This window comes from Erpetoichthys calabaricus, chromosome 16 (genome assembly GCF_900747795.2).
Source record: "Erpetoichthys calabaricus chromosome 16, fErpCal1.3, whole genome shotgun sequence".
Lineage (NCBI taxonomy): Eukaryota > Metazoa > Chordata > Cladistia > Polypteriformes > Polypteridae > Erpetoichthys > Erpetoichthys calabaricus.
In genome coordinates, this window is record NC_041409.2 from 81,078,003 (window position 1) to 81,100,187 (window position 22,185).

Here is a 22,185-nt window from a genome sequence, read left to right on the forward strand (position 1 = left end):
TGGCTGACTAAATTTTAATCTCGACCTTCATCCTGCAAACCAACACTCATGTTTCACTCCTTCCAGCTGCTCAGGCTTTGTACCCTCCTTGCCCTCCTATACATGTAATCCGCTTTTGGTTTCTGGACACATGACTGATCAAGGTTACACAGCCAAAACGTTTTGTCTCTACTCTTGCATTTCTTGTCAACATGGAAATCATATGTAACTTTATTTTCCTATGCTTAAAATAACTAGATTTCAAATAAAAAAAATATTACACCAAATGTGCTCAGTGTAACATAACTCTAACTCAGCCCTTACCTCAGGTGATTTCCTTTTCAAAAGATGTTAAGTTTAGGGATGTTAAGAACTAATTCACCAATACCTCTACTATCACCGAGCACGGAGGCTGTAACATGAAGAGCCAGCTGTCTCATAGATTGCAAAGTACCTCCTAAATAATACATCTTCATCATCAGAACCATTTAATTCTTGGATGCATGACTGCTCACTACAGTGCTCCGCAGTTTTATTTGGGCAAATGTAACCAGGTGACAATTATGAGACATGTGCTCTCTCACACATGCTGTTCCTCGCTGGTTACTGATGTTTGCAGGGGTTTTTCTTCTCCTACCCACTCTGCTTTTTACGTTCACACTTGAGTATGTGAAAGGTGCTACAGTGCATCCAGAAAGTATTCACAGCACATCACTTTTTCCACATTTTGTTATGTTACAGCCTTATTCCAAAATGGATTAAATTAATTTTTTTCCTCAGAATTCTACACACAACACCCCATAATGACAACGTGAAAAAAGTTTACTTGAGGTTTTTGCAAATTTATTAAAAATAAAAAAAAACTGAGAAATCCCATGTACATAAGTATTCACAGCCTTTGCTCAATACTTTGTCGATGCACCTTTGGCAGCAATTACAGCCTCAAGTCTTTTTGAATATGATGCCACAAGCTTGGCACACCTATCCTTGGCCAGTTTGGCCCATTCCACTTTGCAGCACCTCTCAAGCTCCATCAGGTTGGATGGGAAGCGTCGGTGCACAGCCATTTTAAGATCTCTCCAGAGATGTTCAATCGGATTCAAGTCTGGGCTCTGGCTGGGCCACTCAAGGACATTCACAGAGTTGTCCTGAAGCCACTCCTTTGATATCTTGGCTGTGTGCTTAGGGTTGTTGTCCTGCTGAAAGATGAACCGTCGCCCCTGTCTGAGGTCAAAAGCGATCTGGAGCAGGTTTTCATCCAGGATGTCTCTGTACATTGCTGCAGTCATCTTTCCCTTTATCCTGACTAGTCTCCCAGTCCCTGCCGCTGAAAAACATCTCACAGCATGATGCTGCCACCACCATGCTTCACTGTAGGGATGGTATTGGCCTGGTGATGAGCGGTGCCTGGTTTCCTCCAAACGTGACGCCTGGCATTCACACTAAAGAGTTCAATCTTTGTCTTATCAGACCAGAGAATTTTCTTTCTCATGGTCTGAGAGTCCTTCAGGTGCCTTTTGGCAAACTCCAGGTGGGCTGCCATGTGTCATTTACTAAGGAGTGGCTTCTGTCTGGCCACTCTACCATACAGGTCTGATTGGTGGATTGCTGCAGAGATGGTTGTCCTTCTGGAAGGTTCTCCTCACCCCACAGAGGACCTCTGGAGCTCTGACAGAGTGACCATCGGGTTCTTGGTCACCTCCCTGACTAAGGCCCTTCTCCCCCGATCGCTCAGTTTAGATGGCCGGCCAGCTCTAGGAAGAGTCCAGATGGTTTCGAACTTCTTCCACTTATGGATGATGGAGGCTGCTGTGCTCACTGGGACCTTCAAAGCAGCAGAAATTTTTCTGTAACCTTCCCCAGATTTGTGCCTCGAGACAATCCTGTCTCGGAGGTCTACAGACAATTCCTTTGACTTCATGCTTGGTTTGTGCTCTGACATGAACTGTCAACTGTGGGACCTTATATAGACAGGTGTGTGCCTTTCCAAATCATGTCCAGTCAACTGAATTTACCACAGGTGGACTCCAATGAAGCTGCAGAAACATCTCAAGGATGATCAGGGGAAACAGGATGCACCTGAGCTCAATTTCAAGCTTCACAGCAAAGGCTGTGAATACTTACAGTGGTGTGAAAAACTATTTGCCCCCTTCCTGATTTCTTATTCTTTTGCATGTTTGTCACACAAAATGTTTCTGATCATCAAACACATTTAACCATTAGTCAAATATAACACAAGTAAACACAAAATGCAGTTTTTAAATGATGGTTTTTATTATTTAGGGAGAAAAAAAATCCAAACCTACATGGCCCTGTGTGAAAAATTAATTGCCCCCTTGTTAAAAAATAACCTAACTGTGGTGTATCACACCTGAGTTCAATTTCCGTAGCCACCCCCAGGCCTGATTACTGCCACACCTGTTTCAATCAAGAAATCACTTAAATAGGAGCTGCCTGACACAGAGAAGTAGACCAAAAGCACCTCAAAAGCTAGACATCATGCCAAGATCCAAAGAAATTCAGGAACAAATGAGAACAGAAGTAATTGAGATCTATCAGTCTGGTAAAGGTTATAAAGCCATTTCTAAAGCTTTGGGACTCCAGCGAACCACAGTGAGAGCCATTATCCACAAATGGCAAAAACATGGAACAGTGGTGAACCTTCGCAGGAGTGGCCGGCCGACCAAAATTACCTCAAGAGCGCAGAGACGACTCATCCGAGAGGTCACAAAAGACCCCAGGACAACGTCTAAAGAACTGCAGGCCTCACTTGCCTCAATTAAGGTCAGTGTTCACGACTCCACCATAAGAAAGAGACTGGGCAAAAACGGCCTGCATGGCAGATTTCCAAGACGCAAACCACTGTTAAGCAAAAAGAACATTAGGGCTCGTCTCAATTTTGCTAAGAAACATCTCAATGATTGCCAAGACTTTTGGGAAAATACCTTGTGGACTGATGAGTCAAAAGTTGAACTTTTTGGAAGGCAAATGTCCCGTTACATCTGGTGTAAAAGGAACACAGCATTTCAGAAAAAGAACATCATACCAACAGTAAAATATGGTGGTGGTAGTGTGATGGTCTGGGGTTGTTTTGCTGCTTCAGGACCTGGAAGGCTTGCTGTGATAGATGGACCCATGAATTCTACTGTCTACCAAAAAATCCTGAAGGAGAATGTCCGGCCATCTGTTCGTCAACTCAAGCTGAAGCGATCTTGGGTGCTGCAACAGGACAATGACCCAAAACACACCAGCAAATCCACCTCTGAATGGCTGAAGAAAAACAAAATGAAAACTTTGGAGTGGCCTAGTCAAAGTCCTGACCTGAATCCAATTGAGATGCTATGGCATGACCTTAAAAAGGCGGTTCATGCTAGAAAACCCTCAAATAAAGCTGAATTACAACAATTTTGCAAAGATGAGTGGGCCAAAATTCCTCCAGAGCGCTGTAAAAGACTCATTGCAAGTTATCGCAAACGCTTGATTGCAGTGATTGCTGCTAAGGGGTGGCCCAACCAGTTATTAGGTTCAGGGGGGCAATTACTTTTTCACACAGGGCCATGTAGGTTTGGATTTTTTTCTCCCTAAATAATAAAAACCACCATTTACAAACTGCATTTTGTGTTTACTTGTGTTATATTTGACTAATGGTTAAATGTGTTTGATGATCAGAAACATTTTGTGTGACAAACATGCAAAAGAATAAGAAATCAGGAAGGGGGCAAATAGTTTTTCACACCACTGTATGTACATGTGCTTTCTCAATTTTTTTAGTTTTAATAAATTTGCAAAAATCTCAAGTGAACTTTTTTCACGTTGTCATTATGGGGTGTTGTGTGTAGAATTCTGAGGAAAAAAAATGAATTTAATCCATTTTGGAATAAGGCTGTAAACATAACAAAATGTGGAAAAAGTGATGCGCTGTGAATATGCTGTGAATAGTATTATTATTATTATTATTATTATTGTCTCCTATAACATCTTTTGGCCATCATTATCAAAGTTCTGCTGCTGATTTTAGCACATCCAGAAGTAAAGGTTATTTTCAAAAGGAATAATAAAGTTTATCTAATTTAACCTAATCTAAAATTAGCAATTAATATGGTATGGACAGAAAGAAAATGCAATAAAATGTTTATGCTCATTCTAAATTTCTAACAGAAATACAAAAGGAGTCCTTTTCTTCCAAAACAATTCACAAACTCTGAAATTAATGTGAATCAACTTTAAAGACAAAAATATCAACACCCCACCTATGAGAAGTTCAGTTTACCAAGGAAGCGTACAGACTGTGAGGGGTCACAACAGAGAAATGTCTGACATTCTGGTCTAAAATATGTGCGCATTATGATAACTACTATGCTACTATTATGACACTTTGGAATTTAACTGTATTTCCTCAACATTTTATTCGTTACTGTAGTCCAGTTACCATCCATCCATCTATTTTCCAACCCGTGAATCCAAACACAGGGTCACAGGGGTCTGCTGGAGCCAATCCCAGCCAACACAGGGCACAAGGCAGGAGCAAACCCCGGGCAGGGCGCCAGCCCAACGCAGGGCACACACACACACCAAGAACACACACGGGACAATTTAGGATCGCCAATCCACCTAACCTGCATGTCTTTGGACTGTGGGAGGAAACCTACGTAGACACAGGCAGAACATGAAAACTCCACACAGGGAGGACACGGGTCTCCGTACTGCGAGGCAGCAGCACTACCACTGCGCCACCATGCCGCCCAAATCATAAATCAATTTTTAAAAAGAATGAGAATTGCATGATTGTAGAACATTGTTTCACTTTTATCTGAGTAAAAAACATGGAAATATATATAACTCTAAAAATCGGTTTTGAAAGTGAAGTGTTATCTTCAAACTGTCAAGTGAAGAATACGCTTTATCTGATTTACAGAAGTATGTTTGTCTATTTAACTGGTTAAAAATCAATCCCAGTAATTATAACAATCCAATTTTACTGGCATGGTTTGTGTGGCAGCTGTTAGTTTAGTGTTACATTTTTAGAGGACTACTTTTTAATTAAAATAAAATCATTTACTGATATTGAATTTCTTTTTTTGGAACAGTTAAGTTTGCAATAAAACTTATATGTTTGTTTTAAATCTTACAATCCTGATTAATATATACTGCTTATCAAGCATTTTAATACCTTTAATGTGTATATTCAAGTGGACTACTGTATATATTTTTTTTCATTAATTTTTGTAAACAGGTCACAGCATAATAAAACCACTAAATGCAATTTACTGATAACTATGTAATTTTTTTGTGTTTTGTTTCCTTTGTTTGTGAGAAATTAAGATAGTGGCATTCTAAATATCCACAGTTTATCTAATCTAAAATAATCTAATTACAATTTTTGTTTTATTGTACCTTGAAATGGTATTAATTTTAAAAACCTGATGCACTACTAAAGATGAAAATGTTGAATTAATTCTTCATTCAAAATTGCTGAATTAATATAAAACAAATTATTCTTTTAAACAGAAAAAGTATACATCTTTATTATCTTATGTTAATTTTATTTTTAACACATGGAAACAGTAATGCACAGCTGGTCTGACCCCAGTCCTTTCAGTAAAGACGTACACTGGATGTGTCCTTAATAACATACTGACGTTAATAAAATATTTCAAATGAACGCCTGCAATCCTTAGCTATTGTTTCTGTAGTGGACTGGTCTGTTATAAATATTGATGTTAAATGCAAATGTTATAAACATGTTGAAATTAAAAATAGCCATTAATAAAAGCTTACTGATTCTTTTTTTATTGCTAAGCCACATGCTTTCTTGAGCTCAAATATATTTGGCCTTCCTTTGGAAGCAAAAGTAAGGAAAACATATCAAATTTAATTAGAATTAAAATAGTTTTGTACTCCGCTGCTATTTTTAACCTTCCATTGGTTGAATAATGTTCCAGTAATTGGCAGTATCACAAAAAGAGCTTACTTACCAAATGACTGAATGCAACTTTCAATAAGCTCTTCTAAACTGGCTCCTTTGGCTAACTGTCCCAGTGGCATTATTTCTTTCACTTGGGGGGTCTGTGCAAATTTTGTCCTGTTGAATCTGTGCCGGTGTGGCTGAAGGTTAGGAGTCAGTTTGTTTATAGAAGTACATCCTTGTATGAGCCTCCTGAAAGAGATGCAGCCAACTGATCAGTGCAAAGGCAGTATTTTTTTTTTTCAATTGAGATAAAAGAGACTCTGGATATACTGTACAGGCAAGACCATCAGACATGAATGCCCTCCCACTAGCATAAAAACCAAACCAAACCGCTACAATAAACGGGTATTTCAAATCCAGATAAGAGACATTGTAGACACAGAGAGAAAGAGAGAGAGATTCTGAAAATAAGGATAGCTTGTAAAATAGAAATATTAGGTTAGTGACACACTATTTATGTAAATTACATTTATAAATTCTGTACATTAATCCAAAATATGATCCCAAGTTACATGCAAGTAGTATTTCTGCATTAATTGTTAGAAAAATGAAAAATTTGTGATCAAAAAATCAGCATCACAATCTCCACAATAGTGCTGCATCTGTAGTGCGACTTCAAACTGTTATCACCAATTGTGTATCCCGACATTTCTTACTGTCAGACAATAAACACTCTTTACACCAGGCTTGGCACAGGAAATGCAGATTAATATTCACACGCACAGTACAAAGTTAAAAATAATAACAAATATTCTGTCCTTCTGGAATAGTCTGCCTGCTTTATAAGTTCTGGCTTCAGTTTAGCACACCCTGACTAGAGCTGCTGATTACCTTTGCATACTACATCTCTGTTGTAAGTCATTAGTAATAAAATATAAGTAATATGATATTTATAAACTGTTACTAATGCTCGCCTATTCTATTTCTCTTCTTGATACTCATGTGCCACTACTCTATGGCCAAGTTGTTCACCTGTGTATTGAAAAGTCATCTCAGACAAAGGTGTCGTCGGGTGCTCCTGACTCAGCTGTAGAATAGCCAATAGGATGGAGGCGGCTCGTTGGCCGAGGTCTCCAGGACTCTGACTGTGTCCGGCTTGTTGGACTCCTTTTCTACAATCTGACTATAATTCTACAATCAAATGATGCTCAGATATTGCTGTTTTTCATTTATGTTAAGTAGTTTATTTACACACATCGGTATCCTTATATATGATAGTTCTGAATTTAGTGAGTGGTAACGTCTATTCTTGCATTTTGCCTTAAGAGTTGTTGAAGTGCTTTGCCCCTACACTTAGTGAGGAGCGGCGTGCAAGACCAAAGTAGTTTGTGCAGTCGTATTGTATTTCTGAGGGGGCCACGATAGACTGGCCGTCTACAGTAGCTCTGTGAAGAGGATTACTTGTGTTCTGTTTTATGTGTTGCATTCACTCCATTGTTTGACATCTGTTGCATGCCCAAATATCCTGGAAGGCACCACTAAGCTTTTCCCCGAATGTGCAACTATCTATCTACTCTTCCTGAAAGGACAGGTGTAAAACCCTTACCTTCTCTATCAGGAGATGGGTGGAAGAGGCCACACTGAATGAACCACTTCTGTGTAGACGATGGTCCACTGCATAGCTTTCCCCCCATCCCAAATTCATAACACCATGAGAGTACCTTACAATAGTACTTGTCAAGGTCAGTCCCAGGGAACCCAATGGCCTCAAGTTTTTGTTCCAGGCAGTTTCATAATCAGTGTGTCATTCTTACTTTCAGTTTTCTGGCCAACTGATATTTCTAAGAAATTCATAAGTGTATGCATAACTTTAAAGGATTAGTTCACTGTTTTTCTAGTCAAAGTTATTTCTTCATGATCATGGTATATATTAACAAGTAAGCCCGCGATTCTCTAGAGAATCGTAAATCCAAGAATGGCAATCAGTTTCTGTTCCGTCCGATATTTGGATGGATGACATATCATGGAGGGTGGGTGCGTCTGGGGAAATGTCATTTAAATAAATAAGCATATCTGTACTAAAGCGGTTTCGTTTTGTGGAGACGTGATTCCGTTTTTATGGCTGTGTCGTCGTATATGCGGTGGTGTGGGCGGTCGCGTCCGGGCGGCTGTACAACCTGGCGTGCACGCTTTACCTCAGGTTTAGTTCACAGGTCGTAGGCATGGTAAAGTTTCCATTTAATTCAATATAGTGCGCATGCGCTTCGGTGCGTCTGCCGTGCATAAATTAACTGTCGTTTAGTAATATAGATTTGCTATTTAGTGTTTTAAGATGAAGCATTTATTTTTACAAATATTAAAAAAATACCTATCTTGCTTTTGTGCTTTTTAATGTAAGTAAAGGACACAGGGGACCAACGTGAAAACATAAGCTGCAGAAAGCAAAATAAAGTGTGCACTACTGCTGGTCCTGTTGTGTATCAACAGCAAAAGGCCTTTTTTGATTTGGAATCATTTTCTTCTTTGCATCCGAGTCGTTTCCAAATATGATTAATGCAAGGCAGGGTTGCAAGAGCTTGAGCCTATTTCAGCAGCAGTGAGTGCCAGCCCTGGACATTTCACCCGTCCATTGCAAGGCCCACTCACATACACACATACTCACAATTGCACTCATACTGGAAATAATTTGGAATCACAGATCAACCAGCCTTGCACATGTTTGGGAATGTGGAGAACATCAGGCCTAGGACACTGGATCACTAGTGGAGCAGTAGCATTAACCACTGCACGACTGTGACTATCTGTGATGTACAGTACTGATGTACTGCAGGCAAATAGTAACCTATTCTTTTATGCAGCGTTGTTTTCATTCATCATTTTCAGTAAAACTTTCCAAATCGTCAATGGTATATACAGTGACAATAGCACAATATACAGCCTTCAGTAGTAGTTCTTGAGCACCATCTGTTCTCTTTAATTACTTTACTGCAGATCTGAGTAATGCTCTTTATAAGCATTCCAAAATGTTACTTATTTTTAGGGGTTACCTATCACAGATATTCTGTAAGCACATTTTTTTTATGAATCACTGGATGACTTTGCCCCTGCTTGCTTCGCTCGACAATCACCAAATCCCCCCACCCCACGGCCTGCGTTATGCGCCAGCCACTTCACATCTCTGCCGCTCACGTTGTAAAGAGGGTTGCTGAACACACCCCAAGGAGATGCGGGCGCTCCTCTGAAACCCCCTCTTAAACGGTGATACAATGGGAAACAAATACAGGTTTTTTTTTAACCTCCTCTTTGCTCGATCAGCTGCTGCCGTGCCACATGATCTGCATCTCGTGCGACACTTCGAACGTTTAAAAGCCTGTACAGCAGCTGTCCTTTTGTCTCACTGCTTTGTCTCTCTCTTTCCCCAGATATCCTCTGCTCCTGTTGGAGGTCTCCACTCCCACAGTGCGCCCATATGAAGAGGAAGATTTTCTATTCTTTTAATTGAGAGATGGAACTGTCCTCTCCGACTACACACAGAGCTCGATTCACTCCTGAAAGAGACTTATGTTTGTTTGAAGTGTTTGAATAACGTTTCTGTCTCTACAATCTCCTGTGTATCTGTGCAACTCTGTGACCCAAGCATGACAGCGTATGCGGATTTCACTTTCACCAAACAACAAATCTTTTAATTCTCACGGATACGCCTCTTCATTGGGAAGAAACACTACTTTTCCCTGATGGCAATTAGACGATCTACAAGTCTCCGACTTAAAGTTTAAATCCAAACAATATATTCGATCTCTTTTCCCTGTTCTGTGATTTCACCGAGTAATAATTTCCGTTTGTTTGCACTAATGCAATCTTTACTATCAATTATTTGAGACATTCGAATTTTCATGCTTCCATTATCTCTAACCCGTTCTGTATGTGTATCGCACCAACATTTTTGAATTCTTTACGACGTTCTACTTTGTCATCTACTCTTTGTCTTTTATTTCCGGCCCCAGGTGCAGTTAAATCTCTTGGCACAAAGTCTTGTCTCAAGGGACGTGAAGGTGTTTCTATGAGAAAGTCACGTCTCGTCTCTCTTCCCAAGATTTTTTTATTATAATAGAGAGATGTGTTCTAAGTATTTAATATACAATATCCTTTCAAATCTATGATGCCTTGTTTCATCTTTAAAATGCATTTTGTTCAACTTCATCATTTATTGTTGTTCAAACTGTAACTGCATGCCGTCACAGAGATGGGTTATTGAAGATGACATCCTCATAGCGTCTGTGTGTGTAATCATTCTTTTCTTTCTTTGCAACAGGCAATTAATTATAAAAATATAAAACCGCTCTACCTCTCTTCTGCCTAAATATCTTTGTTATTTTAAATTTAAATTATTTCTCAATTACTACCTTCTCTTACTTACACTTTTCTACCATATGGTTACTGTTGCGTTGCAGCCTCCCCCAGTATAACCGATCATCTATGGGGGATGAGTGAAAGCTTTAGATTCGTCAAAAATTTCAATCTCCATGTTTCAACAGATCTTGACGTTTTAGGGTCCCCGATACCAAAAACATTGATATCTCGATGATCGGTGTGTGTCTGGGTGTCGCAGTTTCTTGAGGACGGTCTAGAGCTAAAACAGCTGTACAGAAAAATACCAAACTTGAAACTTAAACCTGTTATGAGATGACAATGTGCTGATTAGTTTTTGAGCCAAATCGTGCAAAACAAAGAGGCACTTAAGAGGAACCTTCAAATACCGTAATTCTACAATTAATTATGAATTCCACTCGCCAATTGCTATTGTAATGACCTATTTTATGATCAGGAAGATCAGCACCAGAGCGGTAAGTAATTACTGAAATGTTCTAGAAGAGTTCGGGTAACTTGGTTCCAAGGGCACAAAGCCTACTGACGCTCAAGTCCAAATATTTTTTCTTCATTTTTTCGTCTTGTCTGTTGTGCACAACATATCTCTAAGAATCTCCATTTAACAGAGCATCACGTTACACTAGTAGGTTAATATGCTCTTAATATGCTCTGCGCTGTTTGTAAGAATAACTATTAACTTAAGAAAGCATATCCTCGGCCAATAAATGTTAAGACTATTCAAGATTTTACAGACTTTAACCTTTTCCTACATAGCAACAGTATGAACCAGCTGTCAGCACTATTAGGTTATAGGGAGACCAGCTTCATTTTGTCAACCAATGCTGGACATACTTACACAAATCCTATTTATAGTGAATAACGCACTTAACATCAAATCTTTAAAACATGGAAAGAAACTACAGAGGAAATTGACGTAAACACAGGGCCAAGTGTTACTGCCATATATGGGACACCGATGAGAATCTAAACAGGTGCAGTCACTATATACAGTAACGACGTCATCCTTAGCCTGGTAGGGAGCTTGCTAAGACATGATGCTCAGTCGCCTCAGATTCTCTTTGGCAAAACAGAAATCAGCTAGGTTGTTGATTTACGTGAAGTTTACTTGATGAGTGGGCTTTATGCAACACCCCCCAGAACACGTAAACATGAAGCAGCATTAGGTTAATCCTTCAACTGCAGGCTTACATTTGCTGCTAATGATCAAGTTGGCTATACTGAAAACCTGCACTTAACTGCAACCCTCTAAGACCGTGCTTGGCACCTCATAACTAAAGAAATTTTATATGTCTTAATATTCAGACCTCTTTCGCAGAATATATACTACAGTGATCATTATAAAAACAACAAACAAAACAATTTGTTTTCTAAAAATGACATGAATAAGATTTATTTTGGATGCTATGATTCTTTCCTTATTTAATTACAATGTAAAAAGTACTGTAATCTTCTCCCACCACAATCGCATCTTTCACTCACCCATACAATCCAATCTCTACTGCATTAACAACTTCAACTGGTATGGACAGTGATGGATCCACCTGTGATGATCACTATGGGCTGTCCTCAGTGCAACACTGAGACAACTGAAGAGGGTACACACAGGAAAAGATGGGGGGCCAGATAGGGTCAGTTCTTTAGGAATTAAAGCCTGTGCTGACCAACACTGTGGTATCCTCTGCTACATGTTCGGTTTGTCACTTTGGATTCAGAAAGTACAGTGCCTTTCCTATCTATCTATCTATCTATCTATCTATCTATCTATCTATCTATCTATCTATCTATCTATCTATCTATCTATCTATCTATCTATTATTTAGCATCTTTCATATCTATATATATATATATTATATAGTGCCTTTCATATCTATCAATCTATCTATTATATAGTGCCTTTCCTATCTATCTATCTATCTATCTATCTATCTATCTATCTATCTATCTATCTATCTATCTATCTATTATTTAGCATCTTTCATATCTATATATATATATATATATATATTATATAGTGCCTTTCATATCTATCAGTCTATCTATTATATAGTGCCTTTCCTATCTATCTATCTATCTATCTATCTATCTATCTATCTATCTATCTATCTATCTATCTATTATTTAGCATCTTTCATATCTATATATATATATATATATATATTATATAGTGCCTTTCATATCTATCAGTCTATCTATTATATAGTGCCTTTCCTATCTATCTATCTATCTATCTATCTATCTATCTATCTATCTATCTATCTATCTATCTATCTATTATTTAGCATCTTTCATATCTATATATATATATATATTATATAGTGCCTTTCATATCTATCAATCTATCTATTATATAGTGCCTTTCCTATCTATCTATCTATCTATCTATCTATCTATCTATCTATCTATCTATTATTTAGCATCTTTCATATCTATATATATATATATATTATATAGTGCCTTTCATATCTATCAATCTATCTATTATATAGTGCCTTTCCTATCTATCTATCTATCTATCTATCTATCTATCTATCTATCTATCTATTATATAGTGCCTTTCCTATCTATCTATCTATCTATCTATCTATCTATCTATCTATCTATCTATCTATCTATCTATCTATCTATCTATCTATCTATCTATCTATCATATAGTGCTTTACATATCTATCTATCTATCTATCTATCTATCTATCTATCTATCTATCTATCTATCTATCTATCTATCTATCTATCTATCTGTCTGTCTGTGTATTGAAGTCTGTGTTCAAGTTCTAGACTGAAGTAAATGCAATGAAGAAAACTAAGAGTAAATTATAAAGTAAAAGCAATTTCTGTGTAAAACTGCCACATTCTGTCCCAACACGTACCTAAAGTGATTGTGTCTGCCAACTCGCAAGGCAAGTGCGGACAAGCCTTATGGGTGGTCTGCAGACAGTCTGCATTGTGAAGGTGAAGAGTAATAATGTAAGCATTATTTTGAAATGGCACAATTAATTAAAAACAAGCAAAGTCAAAGTGAACTTTATTGTCATCTCAACCAAATACAAGTATACAGATAGACGAAATTGCAAAGCTCAGGGTCCACAGTGTAACAACATGAAGTGCAAATAATAAATTAAAAATAGAATTAAAATTTAAATTTAAAATTAAAACACAAACAAGACAAGACACTGTGCAAAGACAAAACCAAGAAGTAGCAGCAATATTGACGTGTAGTTAGCAATATGAACATTGATACAATGTATGGTATTTGCAATCTAGATGCATAAATATAGTCAATAGATATGTAATATAATAAATAAATAATAAATAATAGATATAGATAATACAGAAATGATTAGTGTATGCTAGTAGTTGTTTAAGACGTGTAAACAATGACAGGTCAGAATGTTTCACAGCAGAAGGATATCAAGACTGTCAAATCCTTAAAGGTCAGTATTAGATTTTCAGTTCTTCTCTACCTGCACACTCGTCTTTACAGGTCAGTGGCTCGCATGTATAAAAGTTCAGTTTTTAGCGGTGGTTGAGGCCATGTAGAAGGTCCCAGGGGGCAGCCTGGTGTTAAGGAGTCTAACAGCTTGGGGGTAAAAACTCTCCTGCAGCCTGGCAGATCTGGCTCTGATGCTACAGTATCTTCTCTTGGATGGCAAAAGTGTGAAAAGTCCATGTGAGGGGTGTAAGGGGTCCTGCACAATGCTGTAGGCCTTGCGGACACTGCGTTTGTAAAATATGTCCTGTAGTGAAGGGAGAGGCATCCCAGTAATGTTCTCTGCTGTCTTCACTATCCTTTGCAGGTGCTTGTGGTCGGATATGTTGCAGTTGCCATACCAGACAGTGATGCAGCTGGTCAGAACACTCTCAATGGTGCCTCTGTAGAACATGGTGAGGATGGAAGGGGGAAGACTTGCTCGTTTCAGCCGCCTCGGGAAGTGTAGTCTCTGCTGGGCTTTCTTGTTTAGTGATGAGGTGTTATGCGTCCACGTAAGTTCCTCAGTTATGTGCACACCGAGGAACCTGGTACTTCTAACACTCTCCGCATCTAGACCATTGATGCTGAGCGGGATGTGCGCAGGATGTGATTTTCTGAAGTCCGCGATTATCTCTTTTGTTGTCTTCACACCATGCAGACAGCCATTCCACCTCATCTCTGTATGCTTTTTTATCATCCCTGCTTATCAGTCCCAGCACCGTCGTATCATCCGCAAACTTGATGATGTGGTTAGTGTTGTACATGGTTGTGCAGTCGTGAGTCAGCAGGATGAAGAGCAGTGGACTAAGCACGCAGCCCTGCGGTGCTCCAGTGCTTAGTGTGATCTCTGGTGAAACTATGCCTTTATTTTTTAATTCATTCTTTTCTTATGTCTTACTATTATTTAAAGGGGAAATGCCCAATACAGAGTGGCATGCACTTGAAGAAGCATTTCTCTCTCAGGTTTACAACACGGTGTTTACAACAAGTAACAAAGGTATCGACAAATGCAAAGAAAGGCCCGTCCCTTTCAGCATCTAACTTAAAAAGATTTCTACTGGGCAAGGGGCTGACAAACACACAGAAACTTTACAGATCTCTACTTCAGCTGGTGTGCCCTCACAATGTCCAAAGCCCCACTTCCTAGCCCACTGCTGCAGGTCCTGACAGCACAAAATGAAGGCAACAATAACACTGAGGATCATTCGACCAGCGATTCTCATAAGAGACTGATACCTGTAACCTTTATAAAGAAGTCAATCAACAGTAACATGCCTGGTCCTTTGAATACCTTTCTGTGATTGTTTTTCAGGGATGTAGGTCAGTGTTTGTCTATCAATTTATCTATTTATATGTATATACTGTATATAATATATATGTATTGTGACGGGCGGCCACAGCCATTACCTAGCCAGGATACCGATGGAATAGAAGGACCGGGGGACAGAGGATACCTGTCCTGGGACACTAGAGGGCAGCCCTCCTGGATGGCTGTGGCACCACGGATTCCCACAGGGCATGCTGGCAGCTGGAGTTTGAAGCAGCCCTGTTGGGTTCCGTGGGGGCCGCCAGGGGGAGCTGCAAAGCCCTATAATGGACTTCCACCACACCTGGGTGTGATTCCAGGTAATCCTGATGAACCACCTGGAGCCCTCCCAGGTGCTGAATAAAAGGAGCCCCTCAATCCATTCAAGAAACTAGATTTGGGAGGTGAAGGACAAAGCTTGCTGAGAGAGGAGTGGTGGCAGCAGAGAAAGAGAAATGGAAACAAGAAGAAGTGGAAGAAGAAGAAGAAGAAGAAGAAGAAGGCACTGAGCATTACTGCTGGTGTCTTTGTACTGTGCTCTGCAGTGGGGAGCGGGGAAAAGAGATGGCCCACGAGAAATAAACGTGTGTGTCTCTGTGCCTGCTGTGTCCGGGTTTGAGGAGCTGTACGCCCCCAGTATTCCACAGCACACACACCAATATGTATCTAGCTGTACATGAAGATTTATTCTGGTTGCACACCAGCAGTAGACAAGCCCACTACTGCTTCAGTGACATCAACAAAAAAACAAAACCAAAAACTGCCTTCAGCATTCTTCAACCAAACTCTAGCTCAGGTATTTCAACACTTGCTTGTTCTTTCAGTTCTTCCTCAAGTATTAAATGCGTATTAGATAAGTAATAGCATTAAGTCATTCCTCTCACCCTTTGTAACCTGCTGTCGTCTTGAACTTGACAGAAATAATAAATCACAAGTCATGGCAGCAACTAAGACAAGAGCATGTAACATTTACACAATTCACCTCCAAATCTCTTTGTCAGTTTACTAGATCCCTTTGTCATGTCCTAATCAGCTGTGGTCTTAGTAAAATTGACTTCCTTAGCAAAGTATCAACAAACTATAACAAGGTCAAAAGGTTGCAGCCTGACTCATGACTCATGCCAAATGCAGTGAGCGATCCATTACAGCTCGTTTGCTCATTTTCACTGGTATCTTATCAGATCTTCTTCTTCTTCTTTCACCTGCTCCCGTTACGGGTTGCCACAGCGGATCATCTTCTTCCATATCTTTCTGTCCTCTACATCTTGCTCTGTAACACCCATGACCTGCATGTCGTCTCTCACCACATCCATAAACCTTCTCTTAGGCCTTCCTCTTTTTCTCTTGCCTGGCAGCTCTATCCTTAGCATCCTTCACCCAGTATACCCAGCATCTCTCTGCTGCACATGTCCAAACCAATGCAATCTCACCTCTCTGACTTTGTCTCCCAACCGACCTCCCAACCATCCCAACCTGGAGCTGACCCTCTAATGTCCTCATTTCTAATCCTGTCCATCCTCGTTACACCCAATGCAAATCTTAGCATCTTTGCCACCTCCAGCTCTGTCTCCTGATTTCTGGTCAGTGCCACTGTCTCCAACCCATATAACATAGCCGGTCTCACTGCCATCCTGTAGACCTTCCCTTTCACTCCTGCTGATACCCGTCTGTCACAAATCACTCCTGACACTCTACTCGTATGAAATCGTATGTATCTACAATACAAATACAAAGCGATATAAAGCTGTCAACACTACTCCCAGGATACTTGTCTATCCATATTACTAACCGAGAATGGTAAACCGGATGGCATGGACGCAGGTACACGGCGATGGGACCATGAGACATACTGCGCAGGCGCGTACAGCGCGCATCTCATAAACCGCACGCAAAGTCGTATCCACCACTAACAAAGGAGTCAAGGCCCAAAAACGAAAGAGCTCAACTGACGTGAATGAGAAATGAAGCAACAACGCGCCCATGGTTAACGACTAACGACACAGCCATACAAAAAAGAGGATTCTGTGCTGCAGCCCAGATTCAAACGGAAGAGGCTACGGTGGCCCCATAGGTCCACAATGATAGTACTGAAGGTGCAGGCGTCACCGCCATATTGTGAGTGGCACTACTACGGAAGGCGCAGGCGTCACCGCCATATTGTGAGTGCCACTACTGCGGAGTGAAGGCACAGGCGTCACCGCCATATTGTGAGTGGCACTACTGCGGAGTGAAGTTAGGAATAATGTGCTGCTTGGGATTGTACAAACAGCTGAACGCTTTACACCGAATTCAAACACAATACAGCTCAACGATACAAACACGAGCCCACCTAAATAAGATCAATGAACGCAGGCGCCTACAACGCGCGTCTGAAACTGCGGAAGCAAAGCAGGCACGGGTTCAAAATGAACGAGCTCGACTGACGGATATACAAACACGAGCCCGGCTGGATAAAATCAATGAACGCAGGCACCTACAACACGCGTCTGAAATGCCGCAAGCAAAGCGGCCACGGCTCCAAGACGAACGAGCTCGACTAATGTATTTCAGGATACCCAACGCCGGGGGTAGGCGAGCGAAGTGAGCAGAGGACGGAGCCCCCCTTGTACTCTTATAATTTACAAATGTGGATACATGTTGGATCTCTTCTCCCTGTCTAAAAGATTCTTCACACAACATATTTGATTTGTACACATTTAATGTAAGATTTTTGAAAGAATGAATTGTGTTTCTGTAAAGGTAACACTTTAGGTAATGCAAACATTACTCATTTACTCTTATGTAACAAGACTCTACCAAAAGCTTCTTTTTGTGTTCGTTACACTTAGAAGGCATCACTAAAGGGCTCACTCACATGTATATGTAATATGATGCATTTGTGCAGTAACTCCACTAAAGGTATTAGTACTCAAAATGGTTTCAGGATTTCTTAAAACACTGACATACACAAGAAGCTGAAGCCAACAAAAGATGCCTTGCTTTCTAGGATTACTTTTGAGTTAAGTTGTATGCAAACAAATGCGCTACTTTAATTGGATTTGCATTCTTTAAACGCAGAGATTAACAAAGACTGTGCTGGACTGGCACCTTCTCCAAGTGTTGTTCCTGCCTTGTGCCCAGTGTTTGCTAGGATAGGCTCCAGCTGCCCCACGACCCTGCCTTGGATGGATAGATGCGGTTATAAAATAACAAGCAATGTCCAAGAGGAGTGTATAATAGTAGTTCTCAATTTTTTGCTCATTCGGAAGCTGGTGATGAGACACGTAGTTTGTATGGCTGCAGCCACAGGTTTGACTCCCTGTTCCCTTGTGCTTGGTCATCCTAATCAATTACTGTATATTTTCCAAATTAATATCAAGTCGAGATCTGAAGGTCCCCAAAGTCCTACTTTCCACCACATTACACTCTTAAAAATAAAGGTGCAAAAATTTGGTTCTTCAAAGTGATGCCATAGAGGAACCATCTTTAGTTCATAAAGAACCATCCATGTGAAAATTCCAGACACCTGTACCAGTTTCTATAAATATTTATGAATCAATGATTAACGGATTTCTGCTGCATACCATCACATTGGCCAAATTCAGCTTTTCTTCATCTTTTAATACCTCACTAGGTAGCCCACTTTACATAAAAGATGTCCATAATGTCCACATATTAGGAACCTTTTCTAGAACCAATTACACTTCCCATGCTCCCTTCCCAGAATGAAATGGCTCTTTGTCCAGCCAAGGTTCTACGAGAAACCTCACAACCCAGCAAAGTGACATTTAGGAACCATTATTTTTAAGGGTGTACATGCTCATTTATTCCATGTCTGTTATTTTTTTTTTGTGTGTGTAAAGAAAAACATTCTAATAGGTCAAGTCAGGTTGGGGAGTATGCACTGGTACAGTGTGTCGCCGCACCCACCACACGATGAAACAGCTCGGGATCCCAGTTGGCAACCCCCCAGGCAGACACACAGTCCAGTCCTACCCACCGGAAATGACCATCTATCTGCTGCAGCCAGGCGTTACGTGGGTCGTCCCCTTGGCCTGGTCCAGCCACTTGGGTCCTCAACAATGAGGATCCTGCAAGCTGGATCACCCTCGGGTCATTGCCTAACCCGCTTAGTCCTGAACAGGGTTGCAGAGCGTGCTGGAGCCTATCCCAGCTAGCAGAGGGCATAAGGCAGGAACAAACCTTGCGTCCATTGCAAGACAAACACAAACGCACACATGCACACCACACACCAGGGCCAATTTAGTATCGCCAGTCTTTGAACAGTGGGAGGAAACCAGAGCACCTGGAGGAAACCCACGTCGACACAGGGAGAACATGCAAACTCCACACTGGTAGAACCCGGGAAGCAGATGGCCTTAGTGCTGTAACTGATGTTTCCTCACAATGCAGGTAATGTGCTACATTCAGGACCCCAAGAGCAACTGCTCATTCCACACAAAGTCAAACCAGTAGTACCCAAGGACTCTCCGAAGAGACACAGTACCAAAGGAGTCCAGTCTTCTTCTCAGGTCACTGGATAGGGTCCATGTCTCACAAACATAAAGCAACACAGGGAGCACCAGGACTCTAAAGACTTGGACCTTCGTCTTTTTTGAGATATTGGGACAGTCACACACCCCTTTGTAGCGACCTCATGACACCTCGTGTTCTCCCAATCTGTCTACTGACTTCATAGGAAGAGTCACCAGAGACATGAATGTCACTGCTGTGGTAAGTAAACCTCTCGATGAGGTCGACACTCTCTCCGCAGACAGACGCACTGCTAATGACTGTGCCCAAGAGGTCATTAAAAGAATAGATCTTGGTTTTCATCAGGACACTCGCAAGCCCAGACACTCAGACTCTCGAGCACCCTGATCAGAGCCTCCATTGACTCCGCGAAGATCACAGCCTGATCGGCAAAGTCAAGAGCAGTGAATCTCTCTTCACCAACAGATGCCCCACAGCCACTGAACCCCACGACCTTGCCCAACACCCAGTCCATGCAAGCACGGAGGAGAGAAGGAGCAAAAACACATCTCTGACGAACCCTAGAATCAACTGGGAAAATCGCAGAGGTTCTACCTCCACTCTGCACAGCACTCGCAGTACCAGTGGACAGCCCGGCCATGATATCCAGCAACTTTGAGGGGATCCCACGATGTCTCAGGATGTCTCACAGGGCAGCTCAATCAACTGAATCAAACGCTTTACGAAAATCGACAAAGGCTGCAAAGAAACTGACATTGTTGTGAAAATTTCTCTTCATGTATTTCCAGACGTGTTATCAAACTCAGTCATTGCCTAACCCGCTTATTCCTGAACAGGGTTGCAGAGGGTGCTGGAGCCTATCCCAGCTAGCAGAGGGCATAAGGCAGGAACAAACCTTGCGTCCATTGCAAGACAAACACAAACGCACACATGCACACCACACACCAGGGCCAATTTAGTATCGCCAGTGTTTGAACAGTGGGAGGAAACCAGAGCACTTGGAGGAAACCCACGTCGACACAGGGAGAACATGCAAACTCCACACTGGTAGAACCCGGGAAGCAAACCCTGGTCACCTTACTGCAAGGCAGCAGCGCTACCACAATGCCACTGTGCCAGCTCCTCAAAGTCTTGTTGAGGAATTTATTTTAACATTCCCTTTATATAACTGAAATAGCTTGTTCAGCTGGATATATAAAACTGAACCTAATTTTAACAAACAAAATCAATACAATTTCAGTAAATTATCCAAATAAAAACTGAACTGTTGAAAAAATCCATGCAGCCATCCATTATCCAACCCACTACCATATAGCCTAACTACAGGGTCACGGGAGCCAAAACCAGCCAACGAACCCCGGGCAGGGCGCCAGTCCACCGCAGTACAATTTAGGATCGCCAATGCACCTAACCTGCATGTCTTTGGACTGTGGGAGGAAACCCACACGGGGAGAACATGCAAATTCCACGCAGGGAGGACCCGGGAAGTGAACCCAGGTCTCCTTACTGCGAGGCAGCAGCGCTACCACTGGGCCACCGTACCCGTGTAGAAAAATCAAGATATTAAATATGCATAATACAAAATTAAACAACTCGAATGGTTTATTTCAGTATTGACGCAATACATGTAGGACCCTAAAAAAAAAGGTAATTTAATTAAGATGACAAATTTAAAGCAAAGATTGCCCTCCTATAACAGAAATGGGTGGGAAAATGAAAAAAGCAGGTAAGACTTTAAACAGAAAATCATAAACGGTGACGTGAACTTCAAGTGTGTTTCTAACTCATGTTCTCCACATTTGCTAGTGCTCGGCAATGCCATCCTGTATTTTCCAAGCTGACTGGTTTTAAACTCAGTTTTGGGTAAAAAAACAAAAACAGGATGCTTACTACTGGGTTTGTTTTGTTCATATTCCGTTATATTATTTAAACAAATAGGTTTTACTCCCGTATTTGGGTGCGTCTCGCCACCCCCAATGCTCCATGAGTGTATTTCTATAAAGCGAAGCCCCTCTTATACGGATAATAACGCCGAGCGGACACGATAATGGGAAGGCTATTTAATCCGTCTTATCGAGTTGTTTGTACGTTTTAATATTTATTTATTTACTTACTTACTTACATAGTTATTTAAATGTTTAGGCAAGTTTGGAACTGAAACAAACCTTGGGCACGAACTGCTTCTCTCCTCTTTTTTTCTCTTTAACTTTTCCAGTCGCGAGCCACACCGCAAAGTCTTTAAGTTTATGAAATAAAATATTACTCACTGCTTCTCTTTTCTCTTTCCTGCGAGTCCCGCGTTGAGGTTTGCCCGTTGGCCAGTCTCTTTTAGCTTGTATCCCATGGTCAAATACTGGGCGGCTAGCGGTCCAGCGAGGCTGTGCATCCCGGAGGTAACCCTCCACAGCGCTCGCTCACGCGCACTCGCTCCCGCTCTCTCCCTCTCTCTCTCTCGCTCGCTCGCTCGCTCGTTCAGCGCCCAGTCACGAGCAAAGAGCGGACGCGAGGTGACCTGCGCGAGCTGCTGCTGTTTACGTGCATCGTCGTGCTGCCTGCCTGCCTTCCTCCTTCGAATTGGTGATGTGGCTCTGTGAATAATAAGAAGAGTTGACTGATTCTGCTAAGGAAGTGGGAGGACTTGTCACGAAGGCAGGCGTTTTG

At 41.1% G+C, this 22,185-nt stretch overlaps 1 protein-coding gene across 3 annotated transcripts in view; it reads right to left on the minus strand.

Moving 5' to 3' along the window:
• LOC114666516 (RAS guanyl-releasing protein 1-like) overlaps nt 1–22,185 on the minus strand; it is a 224,542-nt gene that overhangs the window by 90,993 nt on the left and 111,364 nt on the right. Inside the window, exons 1-2 of one of the 3 annotated variants that reach the window (XM_051919983.1) lie at nt 21,792–22,105; nt 5,955–6,136 (exon numbers count right to left, since the gene is read on the minus strand). In XM_051919983.1, the coding sequence (XP_051775943.1) occupies nt 5,955–6,136; nt 21,792–21,910 (301 nt within the window). In that variant the 5' untranslated portion in view covers nt 21,911–22,105. Of the gene's footprint in view, nt 1–5,954; nt 6,137–21,791; nt 22,106–22,185 lie in introns of those variants that run through there. The other 2 variants (XM_051919984.1, XM_051919985.1) reach the window with 2 other exon arrangements.